The sequence below is a fragment of the Dromiciops gliroides genome, chromosome 2 (assembly GCF_019393635.1).
Source record: "Dromiciops gliroides isolate mDroGli1 chromosome 2, mDroGli1.pri, whole genome shotgun sequence".
NCBI classification, from domain to species: domain Eukaryota; kingdom Metazoa; phylum Chordata; class Mammalia; order Microbiotheria; family Microbiotheriidae; genus Dromiciops; species Dromiciops gliroides.
Window position 1 is genome coordinate 75,379,812 of NC_057862.1, and position 18,538 is coordinate 75,398,349.

General features: G+C 41.1%; 1 protein-coding gene across 4 annotated transcripts in view; it reads left to right on the forward strand.

The window, feature by feature from the left end:
- PYROXD2 (pyridine nucleotide-disulphide oxidoreductase domain 2) overlaps positions 1 to 18,538 on the forward strand; it is a 106,069-nt gene that overhangs the window by 19,437 nt on the left and 68,094 nt on the right. For 2 of the 4 annotated variants that reach the window (XM_043989642.1, XM_043989643.1), the window contains exons 6-16: positions 126 to 279; positions 885 to 946; positions 1,096 to 1,193; positions 4,125 to 4,266; positions 4,603 to 4,737; positions 6,056 to 6,128; positions 6,554 to 6,710; positions 13,567 to 13,721; positions 15,871 to 15,977; positions 16,750 to 16,870; positions 17,422 to 17,488. In XM_043989642.1, coding sequence (XP_043845577.1) covers positions 126 to 279; positions 885 to 946; positions 1,096 to 1,193; positions 4,125 to 4,266; positions 4,603 to 4,737; positions 6,056 to 6,128; positions 6,554 to 6,710; positions 13,567 to 13,721; positions 15,871 to 15,977; positions 16,750 to 16,870; positions 17,422 to 17,488 — 1,271 coding nt within the window. Of the gene's footprint in view, positions 1 to 125; positions 280 to 884; positions 947 to 1,095; positions 1,194 to 4,124; positions 4,267 to 4,602; positions 4,738 to 6,055; positions 6,129 to 6,553; positions 6,711 to 13,566; positions 13,722 to 14,236; positions 15,332 to 15,870; positions 15,978 to 16,749; positions 16,871 to 17,421; positions 18,202 to 18,538 lie in introns of those variants that run through there. The other 2 variants (XM_043989644.1, XM_043989645.1) reach the window with 2 other exon arrangements.

An 18,538-nucleotide genomic window follows, 5' to 3' on the forward strand; every position in this document is an offset into this window, starting at 1 on the left:
ACAATATGAGAAACTGGAAATAGCTAGAGGCCAAATGAGTAGAAAGTACAAAAACAAAAAGAAATATGTAAGGGGTGCCCATTGATAATTGGGCCATAGTGCTATATTGTCTTCCTCTTTTTCAGGCTTTCCCCAAATATGAAAAGTTCATGAATCGTTTGGCATCAGCCATTGATCCATTGCTGGATGCCACCCCAGTAGATATGACTGTCTTTCAACATGGCTCCCTACATCAGAGACTGAGGGCCCTCTTCACATTTAAACCCCTTTTACAGGCAGGTAGGTCCCAAAGGTCATACTGGTGGACTAGAGTTAGTCAACAAACTTTCATTAAGTGTTTCCTTTGTGGACAGTGAAGTGTTGAAGTGAATAGAGTGCTGGGCCTGGAGTCAGGAAGACTGATCTTCCTGAGTCCAAATCCCACCTCAGATATTTACTAGTTGTGTGACCCTGGGGAAGTCACTTAACTCTGTTTGCCTCAGTTTACTCATCTGTAAAAAAAACAATGTGCTATGCACTGTGTTAAGTTCTGGGTATAGAAAGAAAGGGAAAAACAGTCCCTACCCTCAAGGAACTCACATTCTAAGGGGACAAGATGTGTGGTAGGGGAGAGAGGAATAACATGCCAGGAGATACACACATCCTACGTAGACATAAGGCGTATGTAATGTAAATGGGCCTTCATCTCAGAAGTTATGAATGGTGGGGGTATGGTCGTGTGGGACAGCAAATGCAAAGGCTCAGGAGCTCGGGTGTCATATGTGAGGACCAGGAGGATCACCCTCATACCACAGTGAGACATTCAAGTGCAACATTAGCAGGAGCATTTCTACCACATTTTGGAAAATAATTTCTTTTTGTTTGTTTTTGATCTTCTTTTCTAGGTCTAATTTTGGGAGCACAGCTGCCCCAGTATTACCAAGTTATCACTGGCCCAATCACCAAGGTAGGTGATACTTGTATCCAGAGAGGCTCTTTTTCCATCAGAACTCTACAAGACCTAATCTCTAACTCCCTAATCTGAGCTGGGTGTGATCAAGTATTCTGGGAGGAGAAGTAATTGCCATTAACTCCTCCTTCCTTTTACTGTCCTAGGTGTTGGATGAATGGTTTGAGTCTGAGCCCTTGAAAGCAACTCTTGCCACAGATGCTGTCATTGGAGCCATGACAAGTCCCCACACTCCTGGAAGTGGGTGAGTGAGGGGAACCAATGTTGGTGCACAGCATTGGGGAATTTAATTGTTAAAACCCTGAACTAAAATAATATTCCTCTCCTCTCCCTCTTTTATCTTCTCCCTCTCCTTCTTTTCTCCCCTCCCTCTCTTCTCCTATCCTTGTTATTAGGGCACCTTCTATGCCAAGGTCCCCAACCTTTTTTCTGTGAGAACAGGTTGATATAGATAGTCAAATCCATGAGGTGGCAGTCAGACACAATAAATTCTATTGAAGTTATTACTTAATGAGCCATTACTGCTTCTTAAGACTTAGGTACTTTGGTGAGTACAAGGTTAAAAGAAGGGTACTCTGAAGAAGCAGGTATTTCCCAAGGGAAGCAAGTCTTTGACTAAAAGATGCTGCATTGAGTCAGTTTCCTGAACCCTAAAGTACTTAAAATAGAAAGGAATCAGCTACTTTCCTCCAGGTTAGAAATTTCTGAGGACTGAGGGGAGTGGAAATCATGACAAGTACTATCCTTCTTCCATGAGGACCTGAGGACCATGGAATTTGAGCTGGATGGGGCCTTAGAAGTCATCTAGTCCTGATTAGGTCAGACTTTGTAATCAAACAGTTGCTTAGAACATAGTTGTTGAGGCCCTCAATTCAACATCATTGGTCTCTAAGAATATCTGCCTGGGAGGAGGAAAAAAAGGTTAAAAATACGTTATCGCACTCTGGGGCAGCTAGGTGGTCCAGTGGATAAGGCACCAGCCTTGGATTCAGGAGGACCTGAGTTCAAACCCAGCCTCAGACACTTACTAGCTGTGTGACCCTGGTCAAGTCACTTAACCCCCCATTGCCCTGAAAAAAAAAATAAGTTATCTCAATTGAACTCAATTAGACAAACATTTATTCAGTACCTACCAGATGCTAGGGGGTTGTGTGTGTGTGGGGGGGTGCTCAGGAGGACCAGCACCTCTGGTGGGAGGGCTTGCTGAACCTTGTCAGGGCCACCCATCCACCTTTGGGGTCCACCTGATTCATTTAACTCTCACCTGTAGCTCCAAGAAGCTGTAGTATGCACAGTAGCCACACCCTGGTAAAACTGTCTGGGCAGATGGGCTTTAAACCAGGGTAAGAGTAGCTGATGGGCTTCAAACCCATTGGTGACTTAGGGGGTGTCTACCCCAAGCATGTGAAGACAAAAACAGTTTGTTCCAATGGTCATGAAAGTACCTGAAGCAGGTGCTGTAGAGCACGTAGAGCTTGGTCAGACATCAAAGATGCCAAGATGCCAATGCACTCTGGGATGTTGCCAGTCATCTTAACTTTTGTCTTGTCACTGGACTTTGATGACTCTGGAAGAGAGAGTGAGACTGATGACTTTGTGTAACTCTGCCTCACCTAAACCCACTTCACTAACAAGTCAAGACATCATCCTGTTATGTCATTAGTCAGCTTCAAAAAATGAAGGACAAACAACAACTAGATACTAGGAACTGCTCTGAGGATACAAGAGGGTGAACACATCCCCAGCCAGAAAAGAGACTGCATTTTGTTGTTGTTGTTGTTTTTTATTTTTGTTTTTTTTTGCGGGGCAATGGGGGTTAAGTGACTTGCCCAGGGTCACACAGCTAGTAAGTGTCAAGTGTCTGAGACTGGATTTGAACTCTGGTACTCCTGAATCCAGGGCCAGTGCTTTATCCACTGTGCCACCTAGCCACCCCCAAGAGACTGCATTTTAATGGAGAATACAAACAAGTAAACAGATAAGAAAACACCAGTTAATTAGAGGGTGGAGAGATTATTAACTTCCTGAACTGACCAGGAAAGGCAATCTGGAAGGAAATCCAAGCCGAGATGTGAGCCTTGAAGGAAGCTAAGGAAAAGAGAGAGGACTTTCCATGGATGGGCAACAATCTAGAGACAGGAGTTGGAAAGTCTAATGTGGACCTCACAAAAAGGCCAGTTTAGCTGGAAGCTGGAATTCATGAAAGGAAGTAAGATAAACAGAGTCTGGAAATAACCAGACCATGGAGGGCTAAATGCTCACCTGAGGGGTCTATGTTTTCTCCTAAAGGTAAGTTGGAGGCCCTGAAGATTCCTGAGTAGGGGAGTGACCTGCTCATGTTAATAACTCAAAATATCCACCTTTTTTCCTACAAATCATGCAGTGTGTGTTAAGAAGGATATTTTAGTTTGTCTGACTTAGGTCCCCTGATATCTTGAAGTTTCTCATCCTTCTCTTGTGCCCAAGAGAAAGAAACTCTTTAAACTCTTGCTGGCCCCAAAGTCCATTTCTTTAATGCTGATCTTGTGGTAGTAGAGCTAGATGGTTGTGAATCATGGGCCATGATGGTTTTGTAGGCATCCATGTTCCAGGAAAACCTTCCTGGGAGACTGTGGTATGTATGTAGACTGTGGTGTATTACCAATGCTGATTCATGCACAAGAAGGGAGGAAGTCATATAAGATATGAAATAAAAAGCACATATAACTGGAACATGATGATATAAAAGAGAGTTGGTATCCCACTGGCATCCTCAAGTTATTGAGAAAGCCTCTTCTACATTGGGTTCATTCTCTATGGGGGAAGTCTAGAAAGATATGGATGATAATTACAGAGACACAGAGAGAGGGAGGTCTGAATTAATGGTGAGAGTCCCAGTGTTGATGAGATCACAGATACCTTTAAATAACTCTTGGTATATCCCCACTGGGACTAAATTACTCAGTGGATAGAGCACTGGGCCTGGAGTCAGGAAGACATGAGTTCAAATTTGGCCTCAGATACTTACTAGCTATACAACTCTAGAAAGTCATTTAACCCTGTTTGCCTCAGTTTCCTCATCTGTAAATGAGCTGGAGAAGGAAATGGCAAAGTACTCCAGTATCTTTGGCAAGAAATTCCCAAATAGGATCATGAAGAGTCAGACATGACTGGACAACAATAACCTCCCCACTAGGTATGTGCTGTTACACCATGTGATGGGAGGCCTGGAGGGGAAGAAAGGAGCCTGGGGGTACGTAGAAGGTGGCATGGGTGCCCTCTCTCATGCTATCGCAAAGGCAGCAGCAGCACATGGAGCAAATATCTTCACAGAAAAGGTAAGCTGCTCCTGATGCCCAACAAACCCCCTAATTACTCCCAATTCATTATTCTGATCCTGGCCTGTGTAAAGGTAGAAATAGTGTGGCATAGATCTAACCACTGAACCACCTCAAAGAGTTAGTAAAGGAGCTTGGGCCTGGAGGAGTCTACTAGGCAGCATTTGGACACAGGGGTGATCAAAACTGTAGGTGAAGCCTAAGATGAATCCCCAGTGGAAGCACAGGTAAGGGTAGCCCTGCCCCTTCTACAAGAACCCCCTGTGGGTCCCCAGAACCCAATACTGATGTCCTTCTTTGGTACTCAATGGGCCCCCGTTCTTTACTGGTCTTTAGCCTGTGGATAAGGTACAGGTGAACAGCAATGGGCAAGTCCAGGGGGTCGTTCTAAAAGATGGAACTGAAGTGAGGAGCAAACTGGTGCTGTCCAACGCATCTCCACAGATCACTTTCCTGAAGCTGGTACCCCAGGTGAGAGGTTGTGGGATGTGAGCTAAGGGTGGGGGAAGGGGAGAAGGGAAGAGGACAAAGGGATGAAAAGTAGGTGTCCACAGCGGGGGAAAAAAGAAGAAGCAAATGACAAACTCTGGAGAGTTATTATAGGCCAAATGCAGGTGCCTCCCAAGTTGGACATGTACAGCTCCTTGGTATCTTAACTTCCTGAGTACAGAGGTGTCATGCTATCTCTTGTATGTGCCCTAAGAGTTTTTCTCAAAAGAAGGGACAATATGAAATTCAATTCAATTCAAGCATCTATCTATTTATTTATTTGCTCATCTACCTATCTACCTATCTATCTATCTATCTATCTATCTATCTATCTATCTATCTATCTATCTATCTATCTATCTATCTATCTATCTATCTACCTGTCTACCTGTCTATCTGTCTGTCTGTCTGTCTGTCTGTCTGTATGTCTACCTACCTATCTACCTATCTATCTATCTATCTATCTATCTATCTATCTATCTATCTATCTATCTATCTATCTACCTATCTATCTATCTACCTACCTACCTACCTACCTATCTACCTATCTATCTATCTATCTATCTATCTATCTATCTATCTATCTATCTATCTATCTATCTATCTATCTATCTATCTATCTATGTTTCTGTTTGTTCATTTGCAGGGCAATGAGGGTTCAGTGACTTGCCCAGGGTCACACAGCTAGTAAGTGTCAAGTGTCTGGGGTCGGATTTGAACTCGGGTCCTCCTGACTCCAGGACCGGTGCTTTATCTACTGCGCCACCTAGCTGCCCCTCTCAAGCATTTATTAAATACTTCTTTGGATCAAGCACCATGCCATTCATGAGGATAGAGACAAAAATGAAATAATCCCTGCCCTAGAAAAGACTGCATTCTACTTGGCAGAAACAATATGTAGGCACATAAGTACATGGAGGGTGGGGACAACTAGGGAGGACCAAGAAAGGTAAAATGGAGAAAAAAGGCCTTATCTATTTCTTGGGCTTTGGTGGAGTAGATCCAGGAACGCTGAGTGCCCACAGCTCTCCATTAGTATATGAGCCTTTTCAAAACATAGGTTCAGGGGCAGCTAGGTGGTGCAGTGGATAGAGCACCGGCCCTGGAGTCAGGAGTACCTGAGTTCAAATCCTGTCTCAGACACTTGACACTTACTAGCTGTGTGACCCTGGCTGGGCAAGTCACTTAACCCCCATTGCCTCACAAAAAACCAAAAAAACAAAAAACAAAAAAAAAACAACATAGGTTCAGTCTATCCTGCCCAGGATGGTGTCCCCCATAGCTCATTGTGTTCTTGTAGGAGTGGCTCCCTGAGGAGTTCTTCAAGAGAATCTCTCAATTGGATACCCAGTCACCAGTCACCAAGATTAATGGTAGGTGTGATACCCTAGATCACTAGGAAATCGTACAGAAAGCAAGCAAGTCTCCTCTCTCTATGGGATGCCTCCCACTGATATTGCAAACTTGGGCTTCTTAGAGGCTTAGCTGGAGGGTAATGGCTTGGACAGAGGAGTCCTTTATTAAGTTTCTAACTTAAATGTGTTCCCTATGGTTATAGTGCTTCCTTCTCATTTCTTTTAAAGCAGATTCACTGACATTGTCTCCTTCTTTCCCATGCCTAGCCTCAGGTTCTTGGGAAGTAAAACACTCTGACCCTGACTCCCTGTTGGGCTCTCTATTCTTGTGTGCTCCCTGCCCACTGTGGAGGGAAAACCAGCAGAGGAAAGGGCTTGGGGAACTGAGGCTATGACCTTCCTTAGTATCATTGTCCTCTTGGTTCCCTCTTGGAAATCCACAGTGGCTGTAGACAAGCTGCCCAACTTCCTGGCTGTACCAAATTCCACCAGTGGTCAACCCCTGCCCCATCACCAGTGCTCCATCCACCTGAACTGTGAAGACACCCAAGTCCTCCACCAGGCTTTTGAGGATGCCACCAAGGGGATTCCTTCTCACAGGTGGGTCAGTGACTAGGCACTGTTTCTGAATAGTCTTCCCTGGGCCCAACTACAACGAGAGCTACTTTGTGTTTTTAATAATTTTATTTAAAATTCTATTACAAACCTAACATTGAAAATGGGTTTTGTAACTGTTTATATCTGAATTAATTTCAATGCATAAATTATTATAACAACTTTCTAGTCACTCCTAAGTCCTCAACAAGGCTTTTTTTGTCTATTCATTTCCTCATTTATGATTGCAATTGGTATACAGTCCATTTTTCTGAGCTGCTTTTTTTCATTTTGCATTATCTCATAAAAATATCTACAAATTTCTCTGCATTCCTTGTACTTGTTGGTACTAATTGCTTTATAGTATTCTATCACATTAATGTACCATTATTTATTTAACCATTCTTCAATCTGTGGGTATTTAGATTATTTTCAGTTTGCGGTGGGGTTGTTTATAATTTTACATAATGTTGCTTTGAAAACATTTGAACAGAGAGTTCCTGGTTTTGCTTGTTTTGAGTAGCATTTACAGTATATATTTCCAAGTATTTGGTCAAAGGGTATGATTATTTATATTGTTTTTACAAGGTACTGCCAGATTGCTAAGGGAGTTTCTCTAAAGGAATATCAATTAAGGGAGAATTTGAAATGTAATAAAGTCATTTATTCAATCACTCACTCATCAAACATTAATTAATGTTACCATTTCTACACATTTTGCCATTTCAACCTCCACAACATCTCTCACATCCACCCTGTCCTCTCCTTCCTCATCCCTGCAACTGCTAGATATTTATTACTCAAAAACTGCTCAATATATAGCTTGTATATGCCTAGGAATGTCTCTCAATGCAAACTCCTTGAGGGCTGGAACTGTTTTGCATCTATCCTTGTATCCTCAGCATTTAGCAATCAATGTACCTGACTCGTGGAAGGTGCTTCCTGAATGCTTATTGACTGGTTTGTTGTTTAAAGATGTCAATGCTATTACTTGGCTCATGGTTCTTCTGACTACTCCTATCATCCCCATAAATAGGCAAGATAGCACAGTGGAAAAAACACTGGGTTTGTTATTCATGGATGCGAGTTCAAACCCAGATTTTGCCACCTGCTCTAGGCATAACCTCATTCAATTTTCTCATGTCTATGATGAGGCTGTTGGACCAAATGGCCCTCCTTAGCTTCCTTTCAGTTCTGGATCAATGATCCTATCATTATATTTATGGCTCTTAACACCTTGCCCTCTGAATTTCCCATCTGCATTAACTCCAACAACTTTCATCTATTCTGCTTCAATTACAGCACTACCTCCCAGGTCCTGGACTGTGAAGCTCCAATCTCTAAATTCAGTCTCCTCCTCTTGTACCTTTCCTATTCCCTTATTATACTGCTCTTTCTCCTAATGGCTTCCATCCCTCTACTCTCTTCTATCTGCCCTGTCTCTCTTCCTCCCCTCTGGCTTCATTTGCCACTATAACCAGTCAAGCAAATCGGAGATTCATTAGCCACTTTTCTATAATCACTAAACCCTCAGATTTTTTTTTCTGCTCCTAACCTGCTAATCCTCAACCCTAGGCAACTCCCCTCCAAACAACTTCTCCCCTCCTGTGCCTGAGCTGCTAAACATCAATAGAAAAAGTCACCGAAATGTGCTGATTTCACCCATTATAAATTTATGGTGCATAACTTCAAGTGGGTCCTTATAGTTGCTCAGCAATCCTATTCAGCTCTTATTGATTCTTTATATTATTCCCCACAGCAAGTATTTCAAAGCTTTTCTCTTTTCCTCAAGGCCCAACTCCCCCCAGCCCTCACTTAGTAAATGACCTAGCTTCCAATTTCATCAAGAAGACTGAGGCTATTTGGTGGGAGCTCCCTCAACCCCCACCCCTCCACACTTCAAAATTTCTCGATATCTTTACCTGTTATCATCTTCCCTCCTTTCTCAGAGGTTGAAGCATCCCTATGTCCTTGATTCCAGCTGCCCCTGCCTTATCTAGGACCTTTGTTCCTTCTGTTATCCTGTCTCCAATCTAATCCAACTCACTCTGATCCAACCATCATTTATTAAGTGGCTACTACATGGAAAATATTGTGCTAGCTTCTGGGGATATGAAGAAAAAATGAACTTGTATTCTTTTCTTTCTCTCATACATTTTCAATCATTCCCTCTCCCTCTGATCTGATCCCTTTCCATTTTCTTACAAATGTACTAAGTTCTTGCCTATCCTGAAAAAGTTTTCCCTCTGCCCCTCAATCCTATCAAGCTAAGTACTGCCCATGTATCTATTCCCTTTTATCAGCAAACCTCTAGAAATGTAGTCCATTACTTCCTCACCACCCACTTTTTCCTATACTGCTTCCTACCTGGCTTCTATCTTTACCACTCTGTGGAAACTACTTTTTTCAAAGGTCATCATTGGCCACCTTATTACCCTATCCAAAGGTCTTTAATTAGCCTTTGTCCTCTAGGACTTTTGACTCTGCTGACCTCCCTCCTTCTGAATGTAACTCCCCTCCACTGGTTTTCAAGGAGTGTTCTGATTCTCATTTAATTTCTCTGACCGTGGTTCCTTCAGCGAATGACTTTTCTTTCTCAACTCTTTGATACTGATCTTCCTTAAAGTTTTGTCCTTGGTCTTCTCTTCTTGCTATGTTTTCTTTCTTTCTTTCTTTCTTTCTTTCTTTCTTTCTTTCTTTCTTTCTTTCTTTCTTTCTTTCTTTCTTTCTTTCTTTCTTTCTTCCTTCCTTCCTTTCTTTCTTTCTTTCTCTTTCTTTCTTTCTTTTTCTTTCTTTCTTTCTTTCTTTCTTTCTTTCTTTCTTTCTTTCTTTCTTTCTTTCTTTCTTTCTTTCTTTCTTTCTTTCTTTCTTTCTTTCTTTCTCTCTTTCTTTCTTTCTTCCTTCCTTCCTTCCTTCCTTCCATTCCTTTGAGTTGACAATCACCTTTACTCAAATGACTCATACATCACTATCTCCATCCCTGAACTTTCTCCTAAAAGTGAGATGTGACTTTCATGTTGTCCATAGGGCAGCTCCACCTATATGTCCCAATGGAATAGTCCAATGGAGCCCATACTGAACTTAAAATTGTTTGGTTTCCTTTAATCCTCTATTCAAGTGCCACTTTCAAGATGGCTTTCTTAATTCCTCCAGCTATCAGTCACCCTCTCCAAGTCACAGTGTAGTTAGGAACATGATACATCCCCCTTCCAGTAGATTGGATGTTCCTTGAGGGCAAGGATTATCTTGGTTTTGTATTTGTATCCCTCAGTGCCTAGCACAGGGCCTGGTACATAGTATGTGTTTAACTAATGCATATATGCTTACTGATTGATTGGTGTCTCCTCCAAACCCTAATTGGCAATATCATTCACCTAAGCTTTAAACCTTGGCATTATCTTTGATTGTTCCCTTGCCTCCATAAATCCTATCAGTTGTTAAATTCTAATGACTCTAGCTCCATAATATCTCTTGAATCAATTCTCTCTTCTCTATTCTTCCTGAGTCCTATTGTTGACTTACTATTCCAAATGACCCTTTCTCATCTCTTTTTTATATCTATCTTTGTCTGTCTGTCCTTCCATCTTTGTTTCTTTCTTCCAGTTTCTTTCTTTCTTTCTTCCAGTTTTTCTTTCTTTCCTTCCTTCCTTCTTTCCTTTAGTTCTCTCTTTTTCTGTCTTTTTATCTAGACATAACCCTATATATAACATCTATATCTATAGATGTAGATAAAGGTCTATAGTTATATATATAGTGGTATAGTGGAAATAGTGCTGGACTTAGCATCCTGAAAAAACTTAATTTGAATCCTGCTTCTGATACTTCCTAACTTTGTGAACATGATCCCATATTAGTACCCTTAATTAAGTACCCTTAATATCATAATTGGTAGAATGAAGATTAATAATACCCATAGTAGCTATATCATAAGATTTGAGGGAGAGTCAAATGAGATAATGAATGTAAGGTGCTTCATCAACCTTTAAGTGTGATGTAAATGTCAGCTATTCGTATTATTACAGCAGTATTCCTCTTGAACCTAACTAGCTACTTACCTTTTAATGATATTAAGAATAATAACTTATGACTTACATAAAGTTTTCAAAGCATCTTACATGCATTATTTCATTTGAGCCTCAAAACACCAATCTCGACTTCCTTTCCTGCAAGATGTGCTCCTGCACATGTACATATGTGCATACTCTCTCTCTCTCTCTCTCTCTCTCTCTCTCTCTCTCTCTCTCACACACACACACACACACACACACACACACACACACACACACACACACTGTTCTCTGTACCATAGAATGTTAGATCTTAAAGGAATATTAAAAATCATCTGATCCAATGCCCTCATATAACAGAAGAAGAAACTGAAACTTAGAGTAATTAATGTAAAAGTTCTATCAGGTAATAGATTACTGCCATATCCCCTACCTCCCACCCCACCCCCCAAATAAAAAAGATGAGTGGAACATTATTTTAATATTTTTATAAATATTTTGGTTTTTATATTGTATATTCTATTTCCAAATATATTCTTTTCTACTTCCCTGCCAAGAGAGTCATTCTCTAACAAAGAATAAAAAAGAAAGAGAAAAAGGGCAGAACAGCATAACCAACCAACACATCAACCAAGGTTGACAGTACAGTTAATGCTCTACATCTGGCATCCCTCATCTCTTCCAAGAATGGAGGAAGGTGCATTTTCTCAGCTCTTTCACTGAAATTACACAGTAGGGGCAGCTAGGTGGTACAGTGGATAGAGCACCAGCCCTAGAATCAGGAGGACCGGAGTTCAAATCTGGCTTCAGACACTTTACACTTATTAGCTGTGTGACCCTGGGCAAGTCACTTAACCCTGATTGCCTCAAACATCTGGGACCATCTCCAGTTGACCCAGATGGCTCCAGAGGAGAGGGTGAGGCTGGTGACTTTGCACAGCCCTCTTTCACTTAAATTCAATTCACTGCAAATCATAACATTACCACCAAATGTCATGGTCCTCTTTAAGAATGAAGGACAAACAACAACAAAATTATATAGCATTCATTTTATTTATTTTGTTCTTTTCATTTTCATAGCTACAGCTATTAAAATATTATCTTCCTGGTTCTACTTACTTTACTTTGTATCAATTTAAACATCTTCTCATACTTCTTTGAATTCTTCCTATTCCTCATTGTTACATGTGAGGCACTGTGATATACAGTAGAAAAAATAATGGATATAGCGTCAGAAGACCTGAGTTCAAATCCCACCCATAAATCCCACCATGGTGATTACTCCCTATGTGATCTTGGATAAATCACTTAACTTCTCTGGGCCTCAGTTTCCTCAGATGTAAAGTGAAAAAGTTAAACTAGATTGTCTTGAAAGCCCCTTCTAGTTCTAGATGTATAATCCTACTTCACATGTGATTTTACTGATATGAGGAACTCTTCCAGGTGAGAAAACTCCTTCTACTGACATAGACTGGTACCTTTTCTACAGCATATACTCTTTTTTTTTTTTTTTTTAGTGAGGCAATTGGGGTTAAGTGACTTGCCCAGGGTCACACAGCTAGTAAGTGTTAAGTGTCTGAGGCCGGATTTGAACTCCGGTACTCCGGACTCCAGGGCCGGTGCTGTATCCACTGCGCCACCTAGCTGCCCCAGCATATACTCTTACAGAGTTGTTTAGAACATTGAGTGATTAAATAACTTGCCCAAGATCATACTGTCAGTACAGTATATATCAGAGGTGTAACTTGAGTGTGGGTCTTTCTGGTTTTGAAACCAGCTCTTTATTTACCACACTACACTTTTGTTGTTGTTGTTCAGTTGTTTCAGTCATGTCCAACTCTTTGTGACCCTGTTTTTGAGGTTTTCTTAGCAAAGATACTAGAGAAGTTTGCCATTTCCTTCTCTACCTCATTTTGCAGGTTAGGAAACCAAGGCAAACAGTGATAAGTGACTTGCCCAGAGTCACACAGCTAGTAAGTGTCTGATGCCAGATTAGAACTCAGGAAGATGAGTCTTCCTGATTTCAAGCCTGGTGCTCTCTCCACTTTTCCACCTAGCTGCCCCACGACTTCACACTATCATAACCCTATGTCCCCTGATTTGTTTAGCCATTCCTCAACTGATAAAAGTCTACTCATTTCCAGTTCTTTGCTATCACAAAAAGAGCTCCTATGAATATTTTGTTTTATGTGGAAGTTTTGTTTGTCTTTGACTTTTTTTTGCTGTGGGGCAATGGGGGTTAAGTGACTTGCCCAGGGTCACACAGCTAGTAAGTGTCAAGTGTCTGAGGCTGGATTTGAACTCAGGTCTTCCTCAATCCAGGGCCAGTGCTTTATCCACTGCACCACCTAGCTGCCCCTCTGTCTTTGACTTCTTTGGTTTATATGTCTAGATGTGGGATATCTGGGTTCAAAGCTTCCAATTTGCTTTCCCGAATGATTGAATCCATTCATAGGTTCACAACAGTATATTATTATTAGGGTGTCTTTCGCCAATCCCTACAACACTTACTAGGGAAAATTCCTTAAAACATGTTTTCACCTGCTTTGTTATTTTCTCAATAGCTAAGTATGGAAATGGTAGCAAACAATTATATCCAAGAATTGAGGTAGCAACTAATGAGGGGATTCACTGATAGTTTTCTGACATCCCTAGGTTTTAAGAGATATACTCTCTGAGATTCTGGAAGATAATTAAGGATCCAAGTAAGATTAAACTGATTTGTAGGATCTTCTAAAATACTGGTAGTTCTCCAGAAGAGTGATCTAAGACTATATTCCCTTGTATTTTTCTTTTTTATCTCATACTTTTCAAGAAATCTAATTCTCTCTCTGCCTCTCTTCCCCTCAACTCAGGCCCATGATTGAACTTTGTATTCCATCATCACTGGACCCCACCCTGGCTCCACCTGGCTGCCATGTTATCTCACTCTTCACTCAGTACACTCCCTACACCATGACAGGTGGAAAGGTCTGGGATGAGCAAGAGAGAAATGCTTATGCTGACAGAGGTAAAGTCAAAGGAGACACTCAGTCTTTGTCTCCAAAAAATTATATCTTCAGAGAGAAAATCTCGTCTCATTCTTCCCTACTCTAAACCTGACTCTTCATTCATTGGCATCCCATTCCCCTAATTTTCCACTTTCCTCATGTTTTTTCCTCTCATACTTAAAGGGGTAATCAAGATCTTTGGGAACCTCCTAGTTATCTTTTTTCCTTCCTCTCCTTCTTGGCACTTTGGTTTCCCCTGTAAGTATCTCCATGGGCAGGAATAATTCCTTACCAGATTCTTGAGATATGAGTCAGTAGGGAAATATGGTAGCCAAAAAGGTCATCCTGATTTTAAGCTTCAAAGTGTCTCCGCAGGGATTCTTAACCTCTTTTGTGTCATGGACCACTTTGGCAGGCTGGTGAAGGCCACGAACTCCTTCTTGGAATAAGGTTTTTGATGCACAAAATAAAATACTTAGGATTACAAAGAAAATCAAATATATTAAAATATAGTGATCATTTTTTTTAAACCCAGTTCATGGACTACAGGTTAAGAATCTTTGGACTAGAATAAAGAAGGCAATGAGAGTCACTCTATACTCTGTTATGATCAGCTTACATCTGGAGGATTCTGCTCCATTCTGGACCCCACATTTCCCCAAGGATTTGGATAAGCAGGTATATGTCCAAAGAAAGCAGAATAAGAATTGTGAGAGGATTGGAAATTAGGGTATAAACATGGAAAAGAGGTGCTTGGGAACATGGGGTGGATATGACATTTGTTATTAAGGATTTGAAGGATTGTTATATGGAAGAACTGTTAGACTTGTTCCACTTGGCTCCAGTGAAGTTGGAAAGGGGACTCCTGTTCAGGTACAGGTGGAAATAGCTGACTTCTAAAATCCTTTCCAACTCAGAGATTCTGGGCTTATGCACAAGCTTCTCCACAATCCAGAGAAGAGAGTTTCATGAGGGTCAAATCCCTGTGTGACACTAGCTCTTAAATTATCAGATTCCTAGTCTATCCTGGAGCAAGGCAGAACCTATAAAGGAAAAAGTAAGGCCAGTGACATTTGCCTGGTGTAGCATAGGGATAGGCTTGTCCCAGACAACTACTCTTGTGTTTTCTAGCAAGGTTTTATTTTATTTTATTTCCTTTTTCCTTTTTTTTTGTGGCGAACACAAAGCATACGACTCTGAACAGAGGTGAGGTTTCACTTTGCCTCACATGGGCCCAGTCTTACCTTGATTGATTTCTTTTTTTAAAAAGTTTTATTGATGCCTTCTGTTTTTATCACTATTATTTCTAAATATACATCTACCCCATTGAATCCTCCCTTATAATGTCAGAAAAAATGGAGTAAAACCATGCAACAGAACGATGTCTAGCAGCATATATAACGTTCCATATCTGTAAGTCCCCTGCCTCTTTAATGTTCATCAATCCTAATTTCTTTTAGAAGACGCTGCAAAAAAGCAGATCAGCCTGGACGACCTAGTTTTTAAAAACTATTGTATTTGTTTTTTAATTCATTCTGTGATAGTCCCAAGGGCTTTGCCACTGAACTTGAAGGTCCATGGGACTTTATGTGTGTATGTATGCATGTATGCATGCATGTGTGCATGCATGTGTCTGTGTATAGCATGTGCATGTATACACATATTCTGTTTGTGTATATATGTATGTATAGACATGTGTATATGTACATGTATATAATTTGTGTGCCTGTATATATATATATATAATTTGTAGTATATTGTATAATAGCTATGCATACTTATATAGTGTGGTTAATATTTATTATATCAATTAATATAATTACACATGATATAACTGTGTTATATCATATATAATATGTGAATATATGTACCTAATGTATTGTGTACATATATGTGCATGCGTTGCATGCATATGTGTGCATGCACACTTAGCTCTTTTTACACGCATGGCTATTTTGCATACTGTACATTGTGCACTGTATATGCACATGGTGTCTGTATATATGCATGTGTGTGGCACTGCAGGCTTTATGCCTGTATATGTGTATGTATACCTGTGGATCTGCAGTGTTTAGCACAGTGCTTTGCACACAGTAGTTTTCCCTGGACCATTACAGGCTTTCCTTCCTGCTAATATATCCCTGTTCTCCTACTATCTGGAATTCATAGTGTTCGATTGCATTGAGGCCTATGCCCCAGGCTTCAAGAAATCAGTGATCGGCAGAGACATCCTGACCCCCCCTGATCTGGAGAGGGTGTTTGGACTCCCTGGCGGGGTGAGTATGCTGTTAATATTTTTTCCCTATCCTCTTCTCCCTTCAACTTGTCCTAAAGGGACCCTGTCAGTCCTGGAGCTTTTTCCTTATCTTTTGTCCCCTGAAGCTTAGCTCAATACCCAACCCTTCCTTGAGGTGTAGAGGCCTGAAAAGCAAACAGAGTAAGACACAGAAGTGGTGTGGGCTGGGGCTTGAAGGGTACCAAAAAGGTGGGTGGGCAGGCACAGCTGTGAGTGCACAGGATGTTGAGAGGAGATATGAGCAGTGGTCAGCCTCTGAGGGCATTAAGTGTGTCTTGTTCTCCCTGCTAAACATCTGTATCTGCTGCCTTAGTCTGACACTGCCGCAGGGAGTGCCCTCTGACCCCGTGTCACCTTGGAATTCTGTTCCTGTGGAGCCAGATTTAATCTCTTTTTGCCTACCAAGTCACTCTCCCCATTCATAAGATATTTCCCTTCATGTCTATGGCACTTTAAGGTCTACAACGTGCAAATCTGCCCACCTTAGAGCCTAGCACAGTGTCTGGCAGATAGTGGGCACTTAAAAATACTTGTTGATTGATTGATGTTATCTCATTTGATCTTCACTGGTGCTGCTATTGCTTATCCCCATTGTATGGATAAGGAAAGTGACGATACAGCCAGTAAGGGCATGAGGCTGGATTCCAATTCAAAACTAATCCTGAATCCAAGTCCAGCCCTCTCTCCACTGTATTGTATTCGAGACATGGCAATTAAACCCGAGGTCAGTCTCCCTTCTCTGTCACTTATAGAACATATTCCACGGAGCCATGTCCCTGGATCAGCTCTACTTTGCCCGCCCGCTGCCCTCACACTCCAACTACCACTCCCCAGTCCGGGGTCTCTACCTCTGTGGCAGTGGTGCTCATCCTGGTATGTGATCATCGTTCCCCATGTACTCCATGGGTGTGGGTATTGTGGGTGATGGGGGGGGGCGGCTTTCAGAAGTAGAAAAGAGAATGAACTGATGTGTGAAGAGTATAGAGTTTCTAATTTTTTACTGCTCAAATTCCAAAAGATTTCTGAGCCAGAAGAGAACTTAGGGTTTTAGCCTAACCTCCTCATTTTATAGAAGAAGAAGAGAAGGTCTAGACAGATGTGATGTATCATGGTCAAGGCCATACAACTGGCTAATGGCAGACTGGGATAAGGACCTGTCAGATTGCCTGACCCCCAAGCCCAGTATGGTTTCTACCAGTCCTGCTGCCTCCAGGAGCATCTCTTGATACACAAATGGGGATGCAGGACCTGTCACCAAATCTCATCTTCAGCCATTTTTCTTCTCTTGGGCCTTTCCTAGTTTGATATAATGGGAGTTTTATAATATAGTGGGACAGTCTGGGGTCTCTGCTTACCTACTGCCTGCTCCCTTCCCCAAGCAGTTTGAAAAATGGGGATTCAAAGGACTTCTTTTCCTTTTCTAGGAGGAGGTGTCATGGGAGCAGCTGGACGAAATGCAGCCAAAGTGGCTTTTGAAGATTTTAAGAGCATGTGAGCCACTGAACTGACTTAAGAAAGGGATATTAAGGCCCTGAAGCCTCAGTCTACCCATAAGCTCAACTTTATAAGACTCTGTCCTCTAAACCAGTATACATCTGGGCACTCAAAACCATATAGCAAAGTGGTATAATGAAGAGAACTGTCTTTAGGGTTAAATGAAACCTAGGTTAGAATCCCATGCATTAGATTTACTTGCCTTTTTTTTTTTTTTTTTTAGTGAGGCAATTGGGATTAAGTGACTTGCCTAGGGTCACACAGCTAGTAAGTGTTAAGTGTCTGAGGCCGGATTTGAACTCAGGTCCTCCTGACTCCAGGGGCAGTGCTCTATCCACTGCGCCATCTAGCTGCCCCGATTTACTTGCCTTTTGACCATGAACAAGGTACACAACCTTTCTGAGCCTTAATCTCATCTGATGATAATAATTCCTGTAGCATCTACTTCAAAAGATTGTTGAGAAGATCAAATGCAGTTATGTATGCAAAAGTACTATGCGAATACCATGTTATAATAGTTACTGGTATCCTAAAAGGATAAGGACAGAATGTAGGAATTTTATAACAGTGGGACCTCAGATACAGTTATGGGGACAGCTATCATATGTCCCAGATATACTGGGAGAGTCTGAATTTCAAACATTGAAACATTCTTGAATGATTGTTATGGATATGAAGTCATAGTGATTAATTTTCTGGATGAATCTGTAATCTCCTTGAAAAGTTTTTATTTAAAAATTTTACCTTAATATTCATTAGTAAAATTGGTCTATAACTCTTTTTCTGCTTTGTCTCTCTCTGGTCTTGTATTTGTCTCATAAAAGGAGTTTACTTCACATTTTTACAAATGATGTTTGTAGCACAGATATTAATTGCTTTTTAAACTATTGATAGAATTCACTGGTAAATCCATCTGGATTAGGGATTCCACCACCTTTAGCAGTTTCTTTATGGTTTGTTTAATTTCCCCCCCTAAGATTGGGCTATTTAAGATCTCTGCATCTTGTTTTAGGTATTTTTATATTTTTGTGAATACTCCTTTTTTCT